This window comes from Lontra canadensis, unplaced genomic scaffold (assembly GCF_010015895.1).
Source record: "Lontra canadensis isolate GAN:19392208 unplaced genomic scaffold, GSC_riverotter_1.0 scaffold197, whole genome shotgun sequence".
NCBI lineage: Eukaryota > Metazoa > Chordata > Mammalia > Carnivora > Mustelidae > Lontra > Lontra canadensis.
In genome coordinates, this window is record NW_022631191.1 from 1,436,617 (window position 1) to 1,453,245 (window position 16,629).

At 48.4% G+C, this 16,629-nt stretch overlaps 1 protein-coding gene across 7 annotated transcripts in view; it reads left to right on the plus strand.

Annotated features, from left to right (window-relative positions):
* The first annotated feature begins 2,148 nt into the window (after window positions 1-2,148).
* The window catches only part of KDM5C (lysine demethylase 5C), a 32,117-nt gene continuing 17,636 nt past the window's right edge, over window positions 2,149-16,629 (plus strand). For 4 of the 7 annotated variants that reach the window (XM_032847972.1, XM_032847968.1, XM_032847973.1 and 1 more), the window contains exons 1-12: window positions 2,149-2,792; window positions 6,615-6,692; window positions 8,911-9,033; window positions 9,333-9,503; window positions 10,034-10,168; window positions 10,907-11,030; window positions 11,141-11,322; window positions 12,374-12,532; window positions 14,309-14,428; window positions 14,556-14,714; window positions 15,324-15,505; window positions 15,599-15,761. In XM_032847972.1, the coding sequence (XP_032703863.1) occupies window positions 2,643-2,792; window positions 6,615-6,692; window positions 8,911-9,033; window positions 9,333-9,503; window positions 10,034-10,168; window positions 10,907-11,030; window positions 11,141-11,322; window positions 12,374-12,532; window positions 14,309-14,428; window positions 14,556-14,714; window positions 15,324-15,505; window positions 15,599-15,761 (1,746 nt within the window). In that variant the 5' untranslated portion in view covers window positions 2,149-2,642. The remainder of the gene's footprint in view (window positions 2,793-6,614; window positions 6,693-8,910; window positions 9,034-9,332; window positions 9,504-10,033; window positions 10,169-10,906; window positions 11,031-11,140; window positions 11,323-12,373; window positions 12,533-14,308; window positions 14,429-14,555; window positions 14,715-15,323; window positions 15,506-15,598; window positions 15,762-16,629) is intronic. The other 3 variants (XM_032847969.1, XM_032847971.1, XM_032847970.1) reach the window with 2 other exon arrangements.

Sequence of the window (16,629 nt, forward strand, 5' to 3'; positions counted from 1 at the left end):
TTTGAACTCCAGCTCTGCCCCTTACTAGCCATATGACATGGTAGGTTCATACTTCTCTGAGCTTCAGTCCCCTTATGTGTAAAAGAGGGATAACCATACCTATTTCATAGCTCTTGGTCCTTGATGAGTGGCAGTTATGGTTATGTAAGGAAGGGATTACAGAGCCTCTTTGGATAAATGAGAAAATCAAGGCTAAGGAAGAAGAGGTACTTGGCAGATCTCTTTGGTGAATGTCAGCTTCAGGAAAGTGGGGACCATATCTGTCTTGGTTGCCATCATATTCCCAGGGCTCAGAAAAGTGCCTGGTGCATAAGAGGAGTTTAATAAATATTTGTGAGTGAATGAATTAGATCTGACTGGCTTCAAAGACTCCGTGCAATTTCCATTTGCGCTTCCAAGATGGTGGGGCTGGTGTCTGGGCTAAGGCCATCAGAGAAGGCTATGGGATGTGTGGGCTGACCTGAGCCCCCAAACCTGGTCTTCTGACTCCTGATTCTTTGCTCTTCACTGAGCTGCATTTGATGGAGATGCTGAGCTGCCTTCAGCCTAGTATTTGGCATATCTCCCACTTTCTGCATTCTCCTCACCCTTCTGCCTGGTCCTATTCCTGGTGAGAGCAAATGACAGGAAGAGCATTTGACCAGGAGGTAGCAACTTCCTGTGTAACAGTAGGGAAGTTTAATCTTTCTAGAATGTAGTTCCTTGTCTACAGAATGGGTAAGTTAACCTATATCTTTCCTAAGACAAAGGTTAAGGGAAATTGCAAAAATTAATAAGGATTAAAGTAATTAGGCCTATCTGACACTAAGGTGTGGGCTCCTACTGGTTTGTACTGCTCTATTAGATAAGATGTCTTCAGCTCCATCCCAAAGTAGGCAGAATGAGGAACCTAACTGGGACATGTAGGTACAGTTATCTGTTCCTAATTCAAACGTACTCAAGCTTGTCACAGATGCTTAATATACACAGGAAGTTTTTGCAAAATCATATAGTATTTTCAGTCACTATATACTAAAGATGCTCAAAAATATACATTCATTTTTTCTTTTGTTTACTCAACATTTACTGCTTATGGTGACAAGTGCAAGGGATGTATAAAGCCACATGGTCCCTGCCCTTAAGGAATTCAGTCTGATGCACACAAAATAAGCATTTAATCAGCATGTACACATGTACTCTAATATGTGCACAGTAGGTGTTCAAATTGTATGCAATGGGCCCACAACCAAGGAATAACATCTTTGTCAAATGCTTCGGATGCCTGATGTGTGTGTGGGCAAAGTACTGGTCTGATACTCAAAGTAGTTGCAATAAAACTATTCAGAAACTGCTCAATGACCATGCATAGAATAGGAATAGATGTACACATAGTAGGTACTCAAATGCATATGACAGGGGCTATGCACAATAAATACAGCTCATGTACACATACGTTTTGTAAGTACGCTGTAGGCTCACAAATGGTAGGTGTTTCATACAGTATGCACTAGTAGGCAATAGGTAAATATGCTGTTGTTAAAACATCCAACAATCAAAATATATATACACTCAGGCCTGTTTTATAGGATTCCATTCTACAAATGTGCCCACAATAAAAGCTTCATACAGAAGAATTCAGAGTGTTCATTTTTTTTTCAAATGCTGACAATGACTCTTTGCGGAGTATGAATGGAAGCCCCACCTCTGAGAGGCCTCTACACATAACCTTGGATGAAATATGTATTTCCTTCTCCTTGGGACCCAGAATTCTAAAAATCCATAATCCCCAGGGGGGGAGCAGCATCTTGCTTTCCTCCTTTCAAAGCCCCAGAGGTATCAGCACCTAGAGCTAGGAGCTCCCTAAGTCTTTCCCAACATGCTTGCCAGCATAAGAGGTCCCTAGCAATCAGGCACCCAAGCCGTCTTTTGCATCCCACACCGGAAAGACCCTGAAGAAGAAAATGTTGGGGCGGGGCCCGCGCCAGAGCTGAGGTCATAGTGGGGGGAGCCAGTTTGGGCCCACCACCCACCAACGCCAGCTCCTCTTCCGGTCTGTCTTCATAACGCGCATGCGCACCACTGGCCTTTAAACGTGCGCCGCCGGTCCATCCGGAAAGAGGATCCGGCAGTTTAATTACAATTTTGCTCCTCCGCCGCCGAGGCGGACTATTTGCTCTCAGTCTGGGAGGTGCTTTTGAGTTCCCGCTTTCAAATAGGGAGCCTACACTTGCAGATTCAGCTCTCCCTACGGGATGAAAGTTTCCTAGGGCTTGGCCTCACGCAAGGTATACGACGCTCGGAGGGACACGCCGCGGAGGGATTCGGTTTGTTGTGGTGAGGGGAGGGGGGGGAGACGCTGACAAACCAAGATGGCGGCGGCGGCGATGAAGGCCGCGGCGGTTGGGAGGTAACTGGTGGTGGAGGCTGCGGTAGCTGGGAGGCAGCGGCAGAGTTTGGAAGAAACGGAGCAGGACGAAGAGGCGGTAGCAGTAGCGCCAGCCTGAGCCTTTCAGAGCGCGACAGCTACACGCCCCCCAAGGCCCTTGGCGGGCGGGGGCCGCCCCTCTTAGGGCCTAGTCCCCGAGCATTGCCTCGGCTTCATACAGTGGCGTCCGCCATGAGTCCTTAAGGGTGGTCCGAGCCCTCCAGTCCTAGGGCGCACCATGGAGCCGGGGTCAGACGACTTCCTGCCGCCGCCGGAGTGCCCGGTGTTTGAGCCTAGCTGGGCCGAGTTTCGAGACCCTCTAGGCTACATCGCGAAAATCAGACCCATCGCCGAGAAGTCGGGCATTTGCAAGATCCGCCCACCCGCGGTAAGGCCCGGGGTTTGTGGTCGCCGCCGGCGAGGCTGGGGATGAAGAAGTAGGGTAGCTGGCTGAGAGCTCTGGGGCGGAGGGCATCTCGAGGTGTGGGAAGTGGGGTGGCTGGGACCGCCGTGGATGTGGTGCGGGGTCGGAGAAAGGATGATGGGGCCAGGGGCCCTCGCATGGTGTGAGGCCCCCTAGGCACTTGGGGGTCAAAGACCCACCCTCACTTCCATTCCGCCTTTTAGACTCATCCTTGGTAAGGTTCAAAACAGGGATGCCTAGTGGGCCGGGTTGAGTTCAGAGAGGTACTTGCACATCTCTTAGTTGCCCCGGACCACCCAGGTCAAGGCTGCATTGAATAAGGCGATTTTTCCGTTTATTGTCATCACTTTCCTTAAGGCAGGCCATGTGGTGCAGTGGAAAGACCATAGCTGTAAAAGGAGACAGACTTGAGTTCAAAATTCCACTGTGAAGCTTACCACTTGTGTGACCTTGGACCAGTAACTTAATCTTTCTGAGCCTGTGAAATGAGTCCCATGAATGGTTATTTCGAGAATTGGATTAAACTAGGTAGAGTCTGTGTGTGGTAGGCGCTAGGTAAGTGGTAATTATTGTGACTGCGAAGGTGTTTGATGTGGTCATTGGTTTGCTTCTCTGTGGGTTGACTCATATTTACTCACACCCTGCCAGACCAATCCATCTATGATAATGTCATGGCAGATCAGTCAGGAAACCAGGCTCATAGGGAATGCTTTATCTGGCTCCCCTGAGATAGGTTTAGGGAATTGTCCCCTTCTTTTCCTAGTTGAAGGCAATATCTTTCCCTACAAATCACCCCTCAGACTTGACTTCTGTGGATAGGCTTGAGCCAGTCAGCTTGTCAGCAGGGTATGAGTCCTACTCAGAAGATTTGTACTGTGTTCTGTCCCAGGATGTAGCCGGTCCTGGAGGATAGGGGATTCTTGGACTCCCAGAAACAGAATGGAGCTATGGAAGTCTGTCTCCTTTAGAACACTTGATTCCCAGAGGTCAATGACAAAGGGCATATCTTTGTTCCTATGCCTGGCTTCAGGCCACAGGAAGTCCCCCAAGGGCTAGGATAGGCTGCCACCTTGCTGGCATGGAGGAGAAATGATGATATGCGATGTTCAGTCACCACTTGGGGTTCCAAAGGCAGGAATTGAGTTTGGAACAGGGTGTTTTTGAGTGGGAGGCCTTACTGCCACCTGAGGAGGGCACCGCAGGCCTCCTTATCCAGCTTGGTGTTTTCCGGTGTTCAGTCACAGATATAGGCTAGTTTCAGATGGATCTCCTCAGAGGTGTTGGGTAAGCTGATTTTTTCCTAGTTGGAGCCTGGCCACAAATCTCTGAGGTAGCGTTGTTCATAATGAAGGAGTGAAATTAGGTAGTGAGAAGTCAAGAAGGCTATCAGAAAGGAGAGGCTGGAGTCCTGGGCAGCCTCAAGGAGGTACTCCCTGGAGTGGTCCAGGAGGCTTCTGGAACAGAAGTGTATCTGACATAGGGGGTGGCTGAGGCCTTTATTTCCATGTTTCTGTCTTGGACTTAACGGGCAGGCTTTGTGTAGGTGTTGTTACCCTTCCTTGGGGGACGAGGAAGGGGAACAGTGACCTGTCCCGAGCACATGAGAGTGTGTGTGTGTGTGTGTGTGTGTTAGAGAGAGAGAGACCTGCAGGGGGCCATCTTTTGTTTTGCTTCTTGTCTCTACCTCAATAGTGTGCTTCCCTCCGATATAGGAGAGCTGGTCTCTGGTTTTGTTGTTTTTTTCCTCCGTAGGGCTGCTCCTACGCCACCTTTAGGCAGCGAGGCCTTCTAGCTGGAATTTGAAGCACTTGCCCAAATGATGCTTGGGCCCAGAGTGGGAAAGTGTGTGTATGGGTGGGTGCTTGGAAATTGGAGGTTTGCCTGAGGAAGGTCGATTTGGGTTTTGAGTTGCTAGACGGTTTACTGCTAGTCTTGGAGAAAATGGGTGGGAGGAGAGTGTTGGTACCCTGGAGGAGACCCAGGGGATCTTGGAAGGGCCTTGCTTCCGGCATCAGGTAGCCAACTTTTTAAAATCACCATCCTGATAATACTGGTGTGTTTGGCACACAGGTGTATGAGACTGAAGGCAGGATGAGAGAGCTCGCAGGTCCTAGGGAGGTGTGCTGACCTTCCCCAGCTATCTGTTGCACCCACAGCTCCTGCTCTAGGATTTGGTTTTATTGTTTCCTGGCACATTGCTTGATGATATACTTATCTAGAACTTGATTCAGCAGGAAAGAAGGGTGCCTGAAATTTTGGGTTTGAGTACCTTTCCACCTGCACTAAGGGGTGTGCGCTACTGATGGGTGGCAAGAGGGCACAGGGAGCTTGTCTGGGCTTGAGCCATACCATTTTAGTCTTTTCTCTCTCTCTCCTTTTTTTTAATGTACCCGTGCTTCACTGAGCCTCAGGTGTTTGCTGCAAACCTGCTTCAGCTGGGGGTTAGGGGGGAGTATGTGTGCATGCGAGTATGAATCCTCTGGCCCTTTTCTAAAAGTATGTGCAGAAGAGGCCAACAGCTTTTTCTTTTCTTTTATTACTGCCCGCTTCCATATGTATGCATGTGTGTGTATATGAACACTGGTGTCGTGCAAAGAGCTTTGGACTGGAGATCAGAAGACATGGGTTCTTCGCTGTGCCACTAAATCAGCATGTGATTTTGGAGAAATCACATTTCTCTGGGCCTCACTTTCCCCATTTGTAAAATGAGGGCATTGGTCTGGGTTACTCTAGGTTCTTTTTACCACTCCAGCAGGAGCCGGGGCTCTGAGGAGGAGGGGACTGCATAGGAGGTTCTGGGGGAGAGGGCATCAGTGAGGGGCTCCCCACAGCCACCCTTTGGGTAGGACACAACAAGTGCCAACCTGGCAGGGCACAGTCACCCCCCCCACTTCCATTATTTTTCCCTGACTTCCTTCCTCCTCCCCACATTCTCCCATTCTTTGCCACTACAGTTGGCTGTTCCATCACTAACCCTACCCCCACCCACCCCCACCTCTTCCTGTACTGGGCAGGTGTTTGAGAGAGGAACCACAGGAAGCCTTCCAGACTGGGTGAGTGATGCAGATTCTTGCTTTTCCCTGCAGTGTTTATCTCAGGCCCTTTAAACTGAGAGAACAGACATTAAAGGCTCAAGCCTTTAAATCTTGGTAAAATCGGAGTCAAGCTACCTTGGTGTGCAGGGTCAGCTTAAGATATCAAGTCTTAAGGACAACTCCTTTGGATAGCATTTTCATTTGAAAACAAGTTTAATTTTTCATCTCCGTCTTATGAGGAAGCTACAACAGGTGTTCATATTCCCACCTTACAGATGAGAAAACAAGCTCAGAAGGGTAAAAATCCCATAGCTCATAAGTAGCAGAGCTAGAACATGAACCAAAGTCTTCTGACTCCAGATCCTTTGTGCTTAACAGTACCTCCAGCCTGTGTCCTATAGCACATGCCTGGGGGACAAGGAATTAATGTGGATGTAGGGAGAGTTTGGGGCCAACTATTTTGGGCCCCATATCTCTCTTTCTTGAAATCCTGGCACTGTACTGTTGGGAGGGACTTGGGAGAAATTTCCCAGGACACGTGCTTGTGGCATTGAGTGTGGACTTGAGGGGCAGGTAGGGCCTTGTTGTGAGTTCTGGGGAGTGGGTAGTGGGTTGGGTGTTTGCTAGGTTAAAGGGTCTGAGGTGGCCAGAGGTGTGATGGTCTGATGGGATGCTGAGCTGCTTGTGGTGCCCTCGGGTCTTACACTGTGCTGGAATAACCCAACTCCCTCTCCCCTCTGTAACCCCCCAGGACTGGCAGCCACCATTTGCTGTAGAAGTGGACAACTTCAGGTTTACTCCCCGAATTCAGAGGCTGAATGAACTAGAGGTGAGAAGACTAGCAACTGGTGGCGGGGTTGGGTGAATGGATACCTGAGCTCTGATCCCACTTCCCCATTCCTTTTCGGGCTAAGGTACTTTACCCAACCGATCTTTATTCTCTCTTCTGTGAAGTTGCATGGAGGTCATAGAGGAAACCTTAGAGCTCTGAATATAACCCAAGAGCAGGAGCATTTAGAATCTCCAGTTTGATAGCTCAAAGACTGGGCATGTCCATTTCCATAAAGGTTTGCTACTTCTGAAGCTCTCCTGCCAGCTAACCTACTATACCTGAGTCAACAAAGGGAAACAGGTTGGCTAGGTCTTTCTTGGCCAGCTGAATGTGGCCTCATGATCCATTTCATCCACAGCCCTGTGCTTCCTACCTTCCTTCTATGCGGCTTGATAAGGTGGGATGTGAGGTGGATGGGCAGGAACAACATAAGAACTGGTCTGTATGGAGGCTAGAATGGTTATAAATTTGAACCAGGGTCAGGCAGGTAGGCTTTTCCCTCTCCCTTTTGTTCTGTACAGGAAGTCCAGGCCCTTTGCATGGATAAATGAGGTTCTCCACTAAAGGCCTGAGAATGCCCTAGGGTCATAAGAGTGGGTCTTTTGAAGCCAATTCCAGGGAAGATCCTGGAGTTTCCCACAGAAGATGTAGTTTAGAAGTTTGCTTCCACTTTTCTGCCTCATAGTTACATATCCACGAACCCTACCAGATGTCCTGGGGAGGGGGCATATTAGGCCAAACTGGAAACGCATGACCTAGAGGCTTACTTGTTTCTAGACCACTGTTCCTCATCCTTGATACTATTGACATTTTGGCCCAGATAATTCTTTGTCATGGAGGGGCTGTCCTGTGCATTTTAGGATGTGTATCAGTATCCCTGGCTTCCTTCCACCTATTTGATACCTGTAATACCTTCTCCCAGTAATGGCAACCAAAAATGTCTCCAGGCATTGCTAAATGCCCTGGTGGGGGTGGGGTGGGGTGGACACAATTGTTCCCCTCATTGAGAACCACTGCTTTAGAGTCAGTCTATGTGCTGCCCTGGTCAGAGCAAAAATCTTCTCATGAAGAGGGTATAAGTTTCTTGAAGAAATTGATCTGACGAGATCTGTGGGGTTACAGCTAGTGCAAGATGTCACCTAGCATGGGACAAGAACAGGTTTTCTAGAGATACTGTGCTGGCTAATGATGGGGAAGAGCAGGGATGAGGCCAAGATTGGAAAGCTAAGGGGTTAAAGTGGAGGGAGTAGAGTTCTTGGCCTCTTCCAGGTTCTCACAGCTAAATAGCCATAGGTTGTTTTTTCCTACATACAGACCTTAGTTTTCCCAATCTATGATCTAAAATTGTTTCTGTTCCTCTCATAGGATCTGAGCAAGGTAGTGAACGGTAATGACTTCCTCTAGTTCTTCCTAGAATCAGGCCCTCTGACCCGTGCAAGGTGGTTCTAGACTTGGGACCTTGGGGAGCCTTTCTTGGGTCAGTGAAATTTCAGGGAAGCATGATAACATGCCTTGTTCCCAGGATCCTCGGCCCACATCGGGTCCTGGGTTGGCCAGGTGCTAGTGCTGCTCTGGTACACTTATCTCTTAGTTCTTCAGTAGGTACTCAGCCTTCAGCTACCATGGGACAAGTTTCGTGGTGCGTAAGAAGAGGTAAATGTGCTTTTTTGGACCTTCAATCTCTGAAACATGCCTAGAGCTTAGATGCAGTTTTGGAGGTTCCAGAGGACCTTCACTGTCTCTCTTGTAAGTTCACCCTTCTGGAGTAAGCAGTTATTTTATTTCCCTTTTATAATCAGAAGATGGAGGTCCAGAGGCTGTACAGCAAATCAGTAGTAGGAAATAGCTAAAACTTAAGTTATTTGACATTCAGATCTTTTGGTATCTGCTCTGTGACTTAAGAAAGCAGAGGCTCTCTGTAAAAGAGATGATGATACTCATATAGCCTTGTCAGAGAGTTTGAGAGGGTGTGCATGTAAGGCATATAAAGCCAACCTCCGTGTTGGGACCTTGGGCTTATACTATTGACTAGAAGAAGGTGGCAGAGATGAGAGGTAGGCAAGCTAAGCACTGCCTAGAGTTTGGGACCCATTTCATTGGGAGAGGCCCTGGATGGTGGGCTGCTCTGTACCCTTTCTCCTCTCCTAAGAATAGGCCAGAAGACAAGGGTTAGGTGGAGGGGGAGGCCAGCGTCTTTGAGCCATTTCTTTTCCAGGCCCAGACAAGAGTGAAGCTGAACTACTTGGACCAGATTGCCAAATTCTGGGAAATCCAGGGCTCCTCCTTAAAGATTCCCAATGTAGAACGACGGATCTTAGATCTCTACAGTCTCAGCAAAGTAAGAAAAGGCTTTTCTCAAGCCCCTCCCCACCCCTTAATATCTTTTGTACTCTGGGGCTCCCTTGGTTTGGATATTAGAGCTCTACACTGCAGTGGAAGGGGCACACACAGCCCCCTAACACATGAGGTGTCATCGGAACTTCTTGGCATCTCTTAACTGCGGTGGTGGTGGTAGGAGGAGGGGATAGCCTCCAGTGAGGTGAGGGGCTGGAATTGTCCTCATCACCCTTTCCTCAGGCCTTCACCCTTATGTACATACACACAGCACATCCACATCCCTTCCTCCTGTCCCTGCAGATCGTGGTGGAGGAAGGTGGCTATGAAGCCATCTGCAAAGACCGTCGGTGGGCCCGGGTAGCCCAGCGCCTCAACTACCCACCAGGCAAAAACATTGGCTCCCTGCTACGCTCCCACTATGAACGCATCGTTTACCCCTATGAGATGTACCAGTCTGGAGCCAACCTGGTGGTAAGGATGCCAGGCTGGGGTGGAAGAAGCCTTTCCCCTAGACCAGATGCAGATTTCTCATACTTGCTCTTAATGGAACTGGTTCAGTGGGCTGGAGACCTGGGAGCTAGGCTCTATCCTTTTCTAGTAGTGCTTATTCTCTTCCCATGCTGCCCAGGGTCAGAGGTCCTGGAGTTACCTGCAGGGCCAGCCTACTATCCAGTATGTGACAACGTCGTAACTGATAAAGGAATTCCAAGGAGGGAGAGACATTCTGGGCTAGAGAGGTCTGGAAAGAGATGGCATCTGATTTAGTTATGGAGATGCTTGGGGGGAGGTGGTTTGAAGGTGGAGTGACATAAGCAAAGACAAGAAGAATTCTCAAAGTGTGTGCTGGTGTCCCTGGTAATGACCAGTGGAACAGGGCCTCTTGTTGTGAGTCAGGTGAGTGCAGCCACAGCTTTTTTTTTGCCATTGGTTAAGGATAGAGGGATGGCATCGTTGGGGGCTGTGGCCCCCTATCCTGAGCCTTACTCCTCACTTGTCTCTAGCAGTGCAACACGCGTCCATTTGATAATGAGGAAAAGGACAAGGAATACAAACCCCACAGTATCCCCCTTCGACAGTCCGTGCAGCCTTCCAAGTTCAATAGCTATGGCCGGCGGGCCAAGAGGCTGCAGCCTGATGTGAGTACTTCTAACCCAGAGCTTTGAGGGTGGGAGTCCACGAAGTTCTGACCAAAGTTCTTTTCCCTGTTTCACTCTCCCTTCGCTCTGTTCTCTGAGTTCTGAGCAGTAGTGTGCCCCCCTCTTGCTTCACTCTTGCTCTTTCCTTCACTCTCAGCTGAGCTTCTGAGTTGGGTCTTGATCTGCTCATACAGTATCTTTTGTGTGTCTGCCCTTTTTTGCCTGTCTTGTTCTTTCTGGACTCACTCTGCTTCTGGGGTAGACCTCTTCTTTTTCCCTATACCTATATCCTAACTTCAGGTAGAAGCTTATGTGCGAGGCATTGTTCTAGGCACTGGGGATGCAACAGAGAACAAGATAGACATCGTCCCTGGGCTCACCAAAGCATGTCCTTTAGTAGATCGTATTAGTCACTGCCATTTATTGGTAGTGCCACACACTATTAGATTTCTTTCTATATGTTATTCCCAAATTGCTCTGTAAACTTTGTAAGGTAGGAGTTAATATTCTCCTGTTACAGTTGGGAAAACTGGAATTCCACCTTAATTTCTTTCCAAGAGGGCTAATGGGGGAGCTCACTTAACCCTAGTCTCCAAAAGGAGCTCTGAATTCTTGCCCAGGCCTGCCTCTGCCTCCTGGCGTGAGCCCAAGTGGTATATAGTCCAAGCTATTGTTCTTTTAAGATGGGGCAGTTTGCCTCAGATAGCAGATTTGATTCATTTCCTTTTTCCCTCCCAGCCGGAACCCACGGAGGAAGATATTGAAAAGAATCCAGAGCTGAAGAAGCTGCAGATCTATGGGGCAGGCCCCAAGATGATGGGCCTGGGCCTCATGGCCAAGGATAAGACCCTGCGGAAGAAAGGTAAGGCCTGACAGGCTGGGGCAGTGTGAAGGATGGCCCCACCTGGGGAGAGGAGGCGGGGCCCTGACTGTTCTAGACCTGTGCTTTAGAGCCCCTCTTCCCTCTCCCAGATAAGGAAGGGCCTGAGTGTCCCCCCACCGTAGTGGTGAAGGAGGAGTCAGGCGGGGATGTGAAGGTGGAGTCAACCTCACCTAAGACCTTCCTGGAGAGCAAGGAGGAGCTGAGTCACAGCCCAGAGCCCTGCACCAAGATGACCATGAGACTGCGGAGGAACCACAGCAATGCCCAGTTTGTAAGGACCCAGCCCTGACTTCTTAATGCTCTGCTTCTCATCCCTTCAGCGAGCATTTCCCCAGCATGGCTCTGGACCAGGTTGCATTAAGCAGAAAAGTGGGCCTGCTGGGCCCTGCCCTCAGGTAGCTCACTTAATTGGGGAAACAAGGCCAACTCACAAGGAAAATGGAACAAAGGACAAGAAAGGGTGATCAAGTGCTGTCAACAGGAAGTGCTGGAAGGGTCCAGAGAAGGAGGCTCCCTCCATTGCTTCAGGATAAAGGCTAAGCTCCTCATTACCATGCATGATCCAGTCCCTGCTGACCTCTAGCCTCATTCCCCAGCACTGCCCACCTCACTCCTCTGCTATAGCCACACTGAACTACTTGTAGGTATGTTCATTTTTTCCCCTGAGATGCGCCATGCTCTTTCTTTCCCCCATTCCTTTGCACCTGCTGTTTCTTCCACCTGGAAGACTTTTCCCCGTGCTCTGCCCCATTGCCAAACTCAGTTGGCCTTCCGATTCCAGTCAGTTTCAGATGTCATTGTCAAGTGTCACGTTTTCAGTGAAGTTCTTCCTCAAGGCTGTCCCTCCTTATCTCCAGCTGATTTGAGTGCTCTCTTCTCTAGGCTCCCCTAGTACCCTCTGTGAGCTGGTATTGGCAGTTTCCATGTTACCTTTTAATTTTTATGAATATGTATCTCTGGAGTACTTTGTGCCTTTTGAAGGCAGATGCCATGTCTTACTCATTGCTGTACTTCAGAGTCTAGCATAGCATTGAACACGTAAGTGCTCAGTGTTTATTGAATGAATAAAAATGGGAGATTTCACGACTGCATGATAAAGACTGCTCTCACAGCTCTACCAGTTTATTTGGGGAGATGGTACATGCATACAGTTAAGCTCCCGAATAAGCACGACTCACCCATAATGGGGCTGTGAATGCTCTAGCCAACAAGCTCGATGGGTTTCTGATAGAAAGCTCTGTGGACTAGGGTGCTGCTTGGAGGACAGTTTGAAGGCTGGACAGAGCTTCGATTGATGAACTGTTGCCTCCTTTTCCTGGCAGATCGAGTCATATGTGTGCCGGATGTGTTCCCGAGGGGATGAAGATGACAAGCTTCTGCTGTGTGATGGCTGTGATGATAACTACCACATCTTTTGCCTGCTGCCTCCTCTGCCTGAGATTCCCAAGGGTGTCTGGCGGTGCCCCAAGTGTGTCATGGCGGTAAGCCCTTCCCAGCCCTAGTTCACGTCTGCCTCAGAGGGTATTCTTGCCTGCCTCCATCAGGCCTTACTGACAGCAACTTCCCAGCTCAGCCCTGGTTTAATGTTTTGGGTCCCTGGAGTGGGGCTAGGCTAGGCAGAGTTTAGTAGGGAGAAAGAAGAGGAGACGTAGCCTTTATTTATGTCCCCTGGGAGACCCCAGACTACCTGGGGAGGTGAGAGTCATTATTGAACAGATTGTATGCCGACATGTAGTCAGATGCTAAATTATGTGTTAGAAATTCTGAGGCATAGAAGTTCAGAGGAGAGGAAAATGACGAAGGGTAGTAATCAGGGAAGGTGTCAGGAATGAGATTTGGAGGACCGGAATATGGAGAAAAATCTTTCTTTTGATTTCCAAGTTTTTTATTCTTTGTTTTATTTAGAAAGCTTGGAAAATAGACAAATCACCTATCATTTCATCACCTAGATGTTATTAATAGTCTGGTGTATTTTCTTCTCATCTTTATGTTGTTGCATATATATAACTATCTTTAACCAGTTTAGGCTCTTACTGTGTATTTTTATTTGCTATTTTATAATTATTTTTGTATCTCATTGCATTTATTCATGGGTAGTGATTCGTTTTTCTTGGGGGGGACTGTCATACGAGTATAATACTTTGTTTTCCTTTTGATTATTTGACTAAGTTTGCAGTGGTACAGGCTTTAACTAGAAGAGGTGGGCAGGCCTTGTAACCTTGGGGATGGGGCATGCTGGAGCAGGGGTATTTTGGGAGGACGTACTTAGGGCAAGAGGGGCAGTCAGGAGAGCATCTGAAGCTGCAGCAACAGTGAGGGATAAGAGGCTCAGTAAGTCTGCCAGGTCCGTTTCATGAGCTTGCTTCCCTCCTTCATCCAAATTCTGGGTGCTCATTTGCATTTCTCTCTGGAAAACAGATGTTGATGGTCTTTTTTCTTATGTTAGGGACTCATCTGTGGTCCTAGAGACCAGCTGCGCGCACATGCATGCACACACACACACACGGCTGAGGAAAGAGATCAGGGTGGTGCATAATGGCCTTGGAAGTGGTGGAAATCCCTTCAGGGAGGAGTGTGGACACTAACAGTATGATAGACAGTGAAGGCTGTCAGCTCTACTTGGCTCTCTGTAAGTGGTTGAGGGCCAGTGAACCCGATCAACATTGATTTTTTTCAGACATGAGTGAGTCTGTCTAACTTTGGGATACATAAAGCTCTCCTCTAAAACCATGAACCTCGGTATAAAGTGAGGTAGTCTCACATCCTCCCTTCCGAGACCACCTAAAGAACAGGAATAGTGTAGGATTTAACAGTGTAGAAGCTGATGCTTTGACTACCATCCTCTGAGCTACTAGAATATTCGGTGCCATTTCCCCAGGCTTGTAGTTCCAGTCTGGGTATAAGAAAACTTCCTTAGGCATCCTGTTTAAACTCCCTGTTTTAGCTCAAGAGGAAACAACGGTGGCAGAAGAGCATAGCATAGCATATTTAAGTCAGAGGTCACGGTTTTGATAGTAAAGTCCTAAAGGAAGAGAAGAGCAAAAGAATGGCAGCAGCGCATGTGGGGAATGAAAAGACTAATTAAGCTGAAGCGCTGGGAGAAAGAGGTAGAGCTATAGTGAGGCCTGCTTCCAGGGCCTTGAGTGCAGACCTTGGGCTGTTCTTCCTTCCCGCTCCCCCATATTCCAGCTTTGTTTTTAAGGATTCTCCACCTCTGTGCCCTCTGTCTTGGTGATCTGTTCTCCTTTGGGTTTCAGGAGTGTAAGCGGCCCCCTGAAGCCTTTGGCTTTGAGCAGGCTACCCGGGAATACACTCTGCAGAGCTTTGGCGAGATGGCTGACTCCTTTAAAGCTGATTACTTCAACATGCCCGTGCACGTAGGTGATGGAGGGCTGGGGTAGCGTCAGGGCTAGGTAGCTGTTGGTGCCTAATGGGCTTAGCTCTTCTGGGTCACTGGAGCCAGGATGTGATGGGCCACGGTCATCTGCTACCCCTGTTCCTCAGATGGTGCCTACAGAACTCGTGGAGAAGGAGTTCTGGCGGCTGGTGAACAGCATTGAGGAAGATGTGACTGTTGAGTATGGGGCTGACATCCATTCTAAAGAATTTGGCAGTGGTTTCCCTGTCAGTGACAGTAAGCGGCACCTAACACCCGAGGAGGAGGTGAGTGGATGATTCATGGTTATATGTCAGCTGTGTGCACTTTGGCAGGTCATTTAGTATCTCTACTGGGTGGGGGTAATTATGCCCACTTCCCACAGCTGCTCTGAGATTTAGATAAGATGGTATATGTAAAAAACACAGTCTGGTATCTGGCATGGCATCTCTAGCCACGAGATTGGCTATTTCTTTGTAGGGTGAGGTTAGTATCTACCTTACAGATTTGTTAAGAGTTAAATGAGAAGGTGTATGAAATACTTGCCAGGGTGCCTGGTTTATTCATAAGAAGTAGACTAGTATGGTATGTGCAGGAAAAAATGAGGGTCCAGGCCTACCTCCAGAGAAGGGGGCATTTTGGTCCAGAGCAGGGCTTTTAGCTTGCAGGTTTTTTGGTGAGTTGAGTATATCTGTAAAACTCCCTAAAATTGAAGGGAATTGGAATTTTGTGTGTATGCATTTGGCGGGTGGGGGTGGGTAGGAGGTGGAGAACATCTGTAATATTTCTCAGATGTGTGAAAGGTCTGGGACCTCAAAATTCAGCTTCCCTGGACTAAAGATCTCAGCTTCTTAACATAACCTTCATCCCCTTTCCACAAATACCCAACCTGACAGGAGTATGCCACCAGTGGTTGGAACCTGAATGTGATGCCAGTGTTGGAGCAGTCTGTACTGTGCCACATCAATGCGGATATTTCTGGCATGAAGGTGCCCTGGCTGTATGTGGGCATGGTGTTCTCAGCCTTTTGCTGGCATATTGAGGATCACTGGAGTTACTCCATTAACTACCTCCATTGGTGAGCGGGGCCCTGGGAAGCCAGGGAGGCAGGGTAGGCTCCCTCAGGACCACATGTGTGACCACTCTGTATGTCCCCTTTCCACGTGGCCAGGGGTGAGCCGAAGACCTGGTATGGGGTACCCTCCCTTGCGGCAGAACATTTGGAAGAGGTGATGAAGAAGCTGACACCTGAGCTCTTTGATAGCCAGCCTGACCTCCTGCACCAACTTGTCACCCTCATGAATCCCAACACCCTCATGTCCCATGGTGTGCCGGTGAGTGCTTAGGAAATAGGGACAAAGGGTAGGAATGATGTAGCATGTCCTTTGTGCCGGTGGTTGTGGTGGTCATGGTCATGGTGGTCATCATGTGGAATCTACTCCTGCCTCTTTCTCATTCCTCTTCTGTTTTATTTTGACAACTGTAATAGAGACTCTAATAGTGGTTAGATACGCAATGTGATGGTGAGCCCACTAGGCCATGCATTTGAGGGCGACACCTCAGGATGGCTTCTTTTCATGTCTGTATTCTACCCAGTGGAAGAGGGAAATGGGAGAAGGACAGGGCAAGACAAGTCTCCTTATTTTTAAAGACCTACATCGTTTCCATTCATCTCCTATTAGTCACAAGGCCACATCCAGCTGCAGAGAAGACTGGAAAATGTGATTCTTATCTTGGATGGTAATGTACCAGTTACAAATTCATACTGTTGTGAAAGAGGGTGAGAATGAATAATGGGGGTTAATTAGCCCAGTCTGACGTGTTCTATATAGTAGCCCTTCTGGGAGCAATGGGTAGGTTTTTTACTTATGTAACAGGTGGTAAGTTCTATGGTAGTAATTCTTTTGCAACATGTAAGTGTATCAAGTCAACATGTTGTACACTTTAAACTTACATAGTTTTATGTCATATTTCAAGTTGGAGGAGGTATATAATCTCTTTTTAAAAAGTGTTAATATCCATCAACATTTAAAATTTAAAAAGTTGAGGGGTGCCTGGGTGATGCAGTCGTTAAGCATCTGCCTTCAGCTCAGGTCATAATCCCAGGACCCTGGGATCAAGCCCCCCACATCAGGTTCCTAGCTCCGCGGGAAGCCTGCTTCTCCCTCTCCCCATGCTTGTATTCCCTCTCTCACTGTGTCT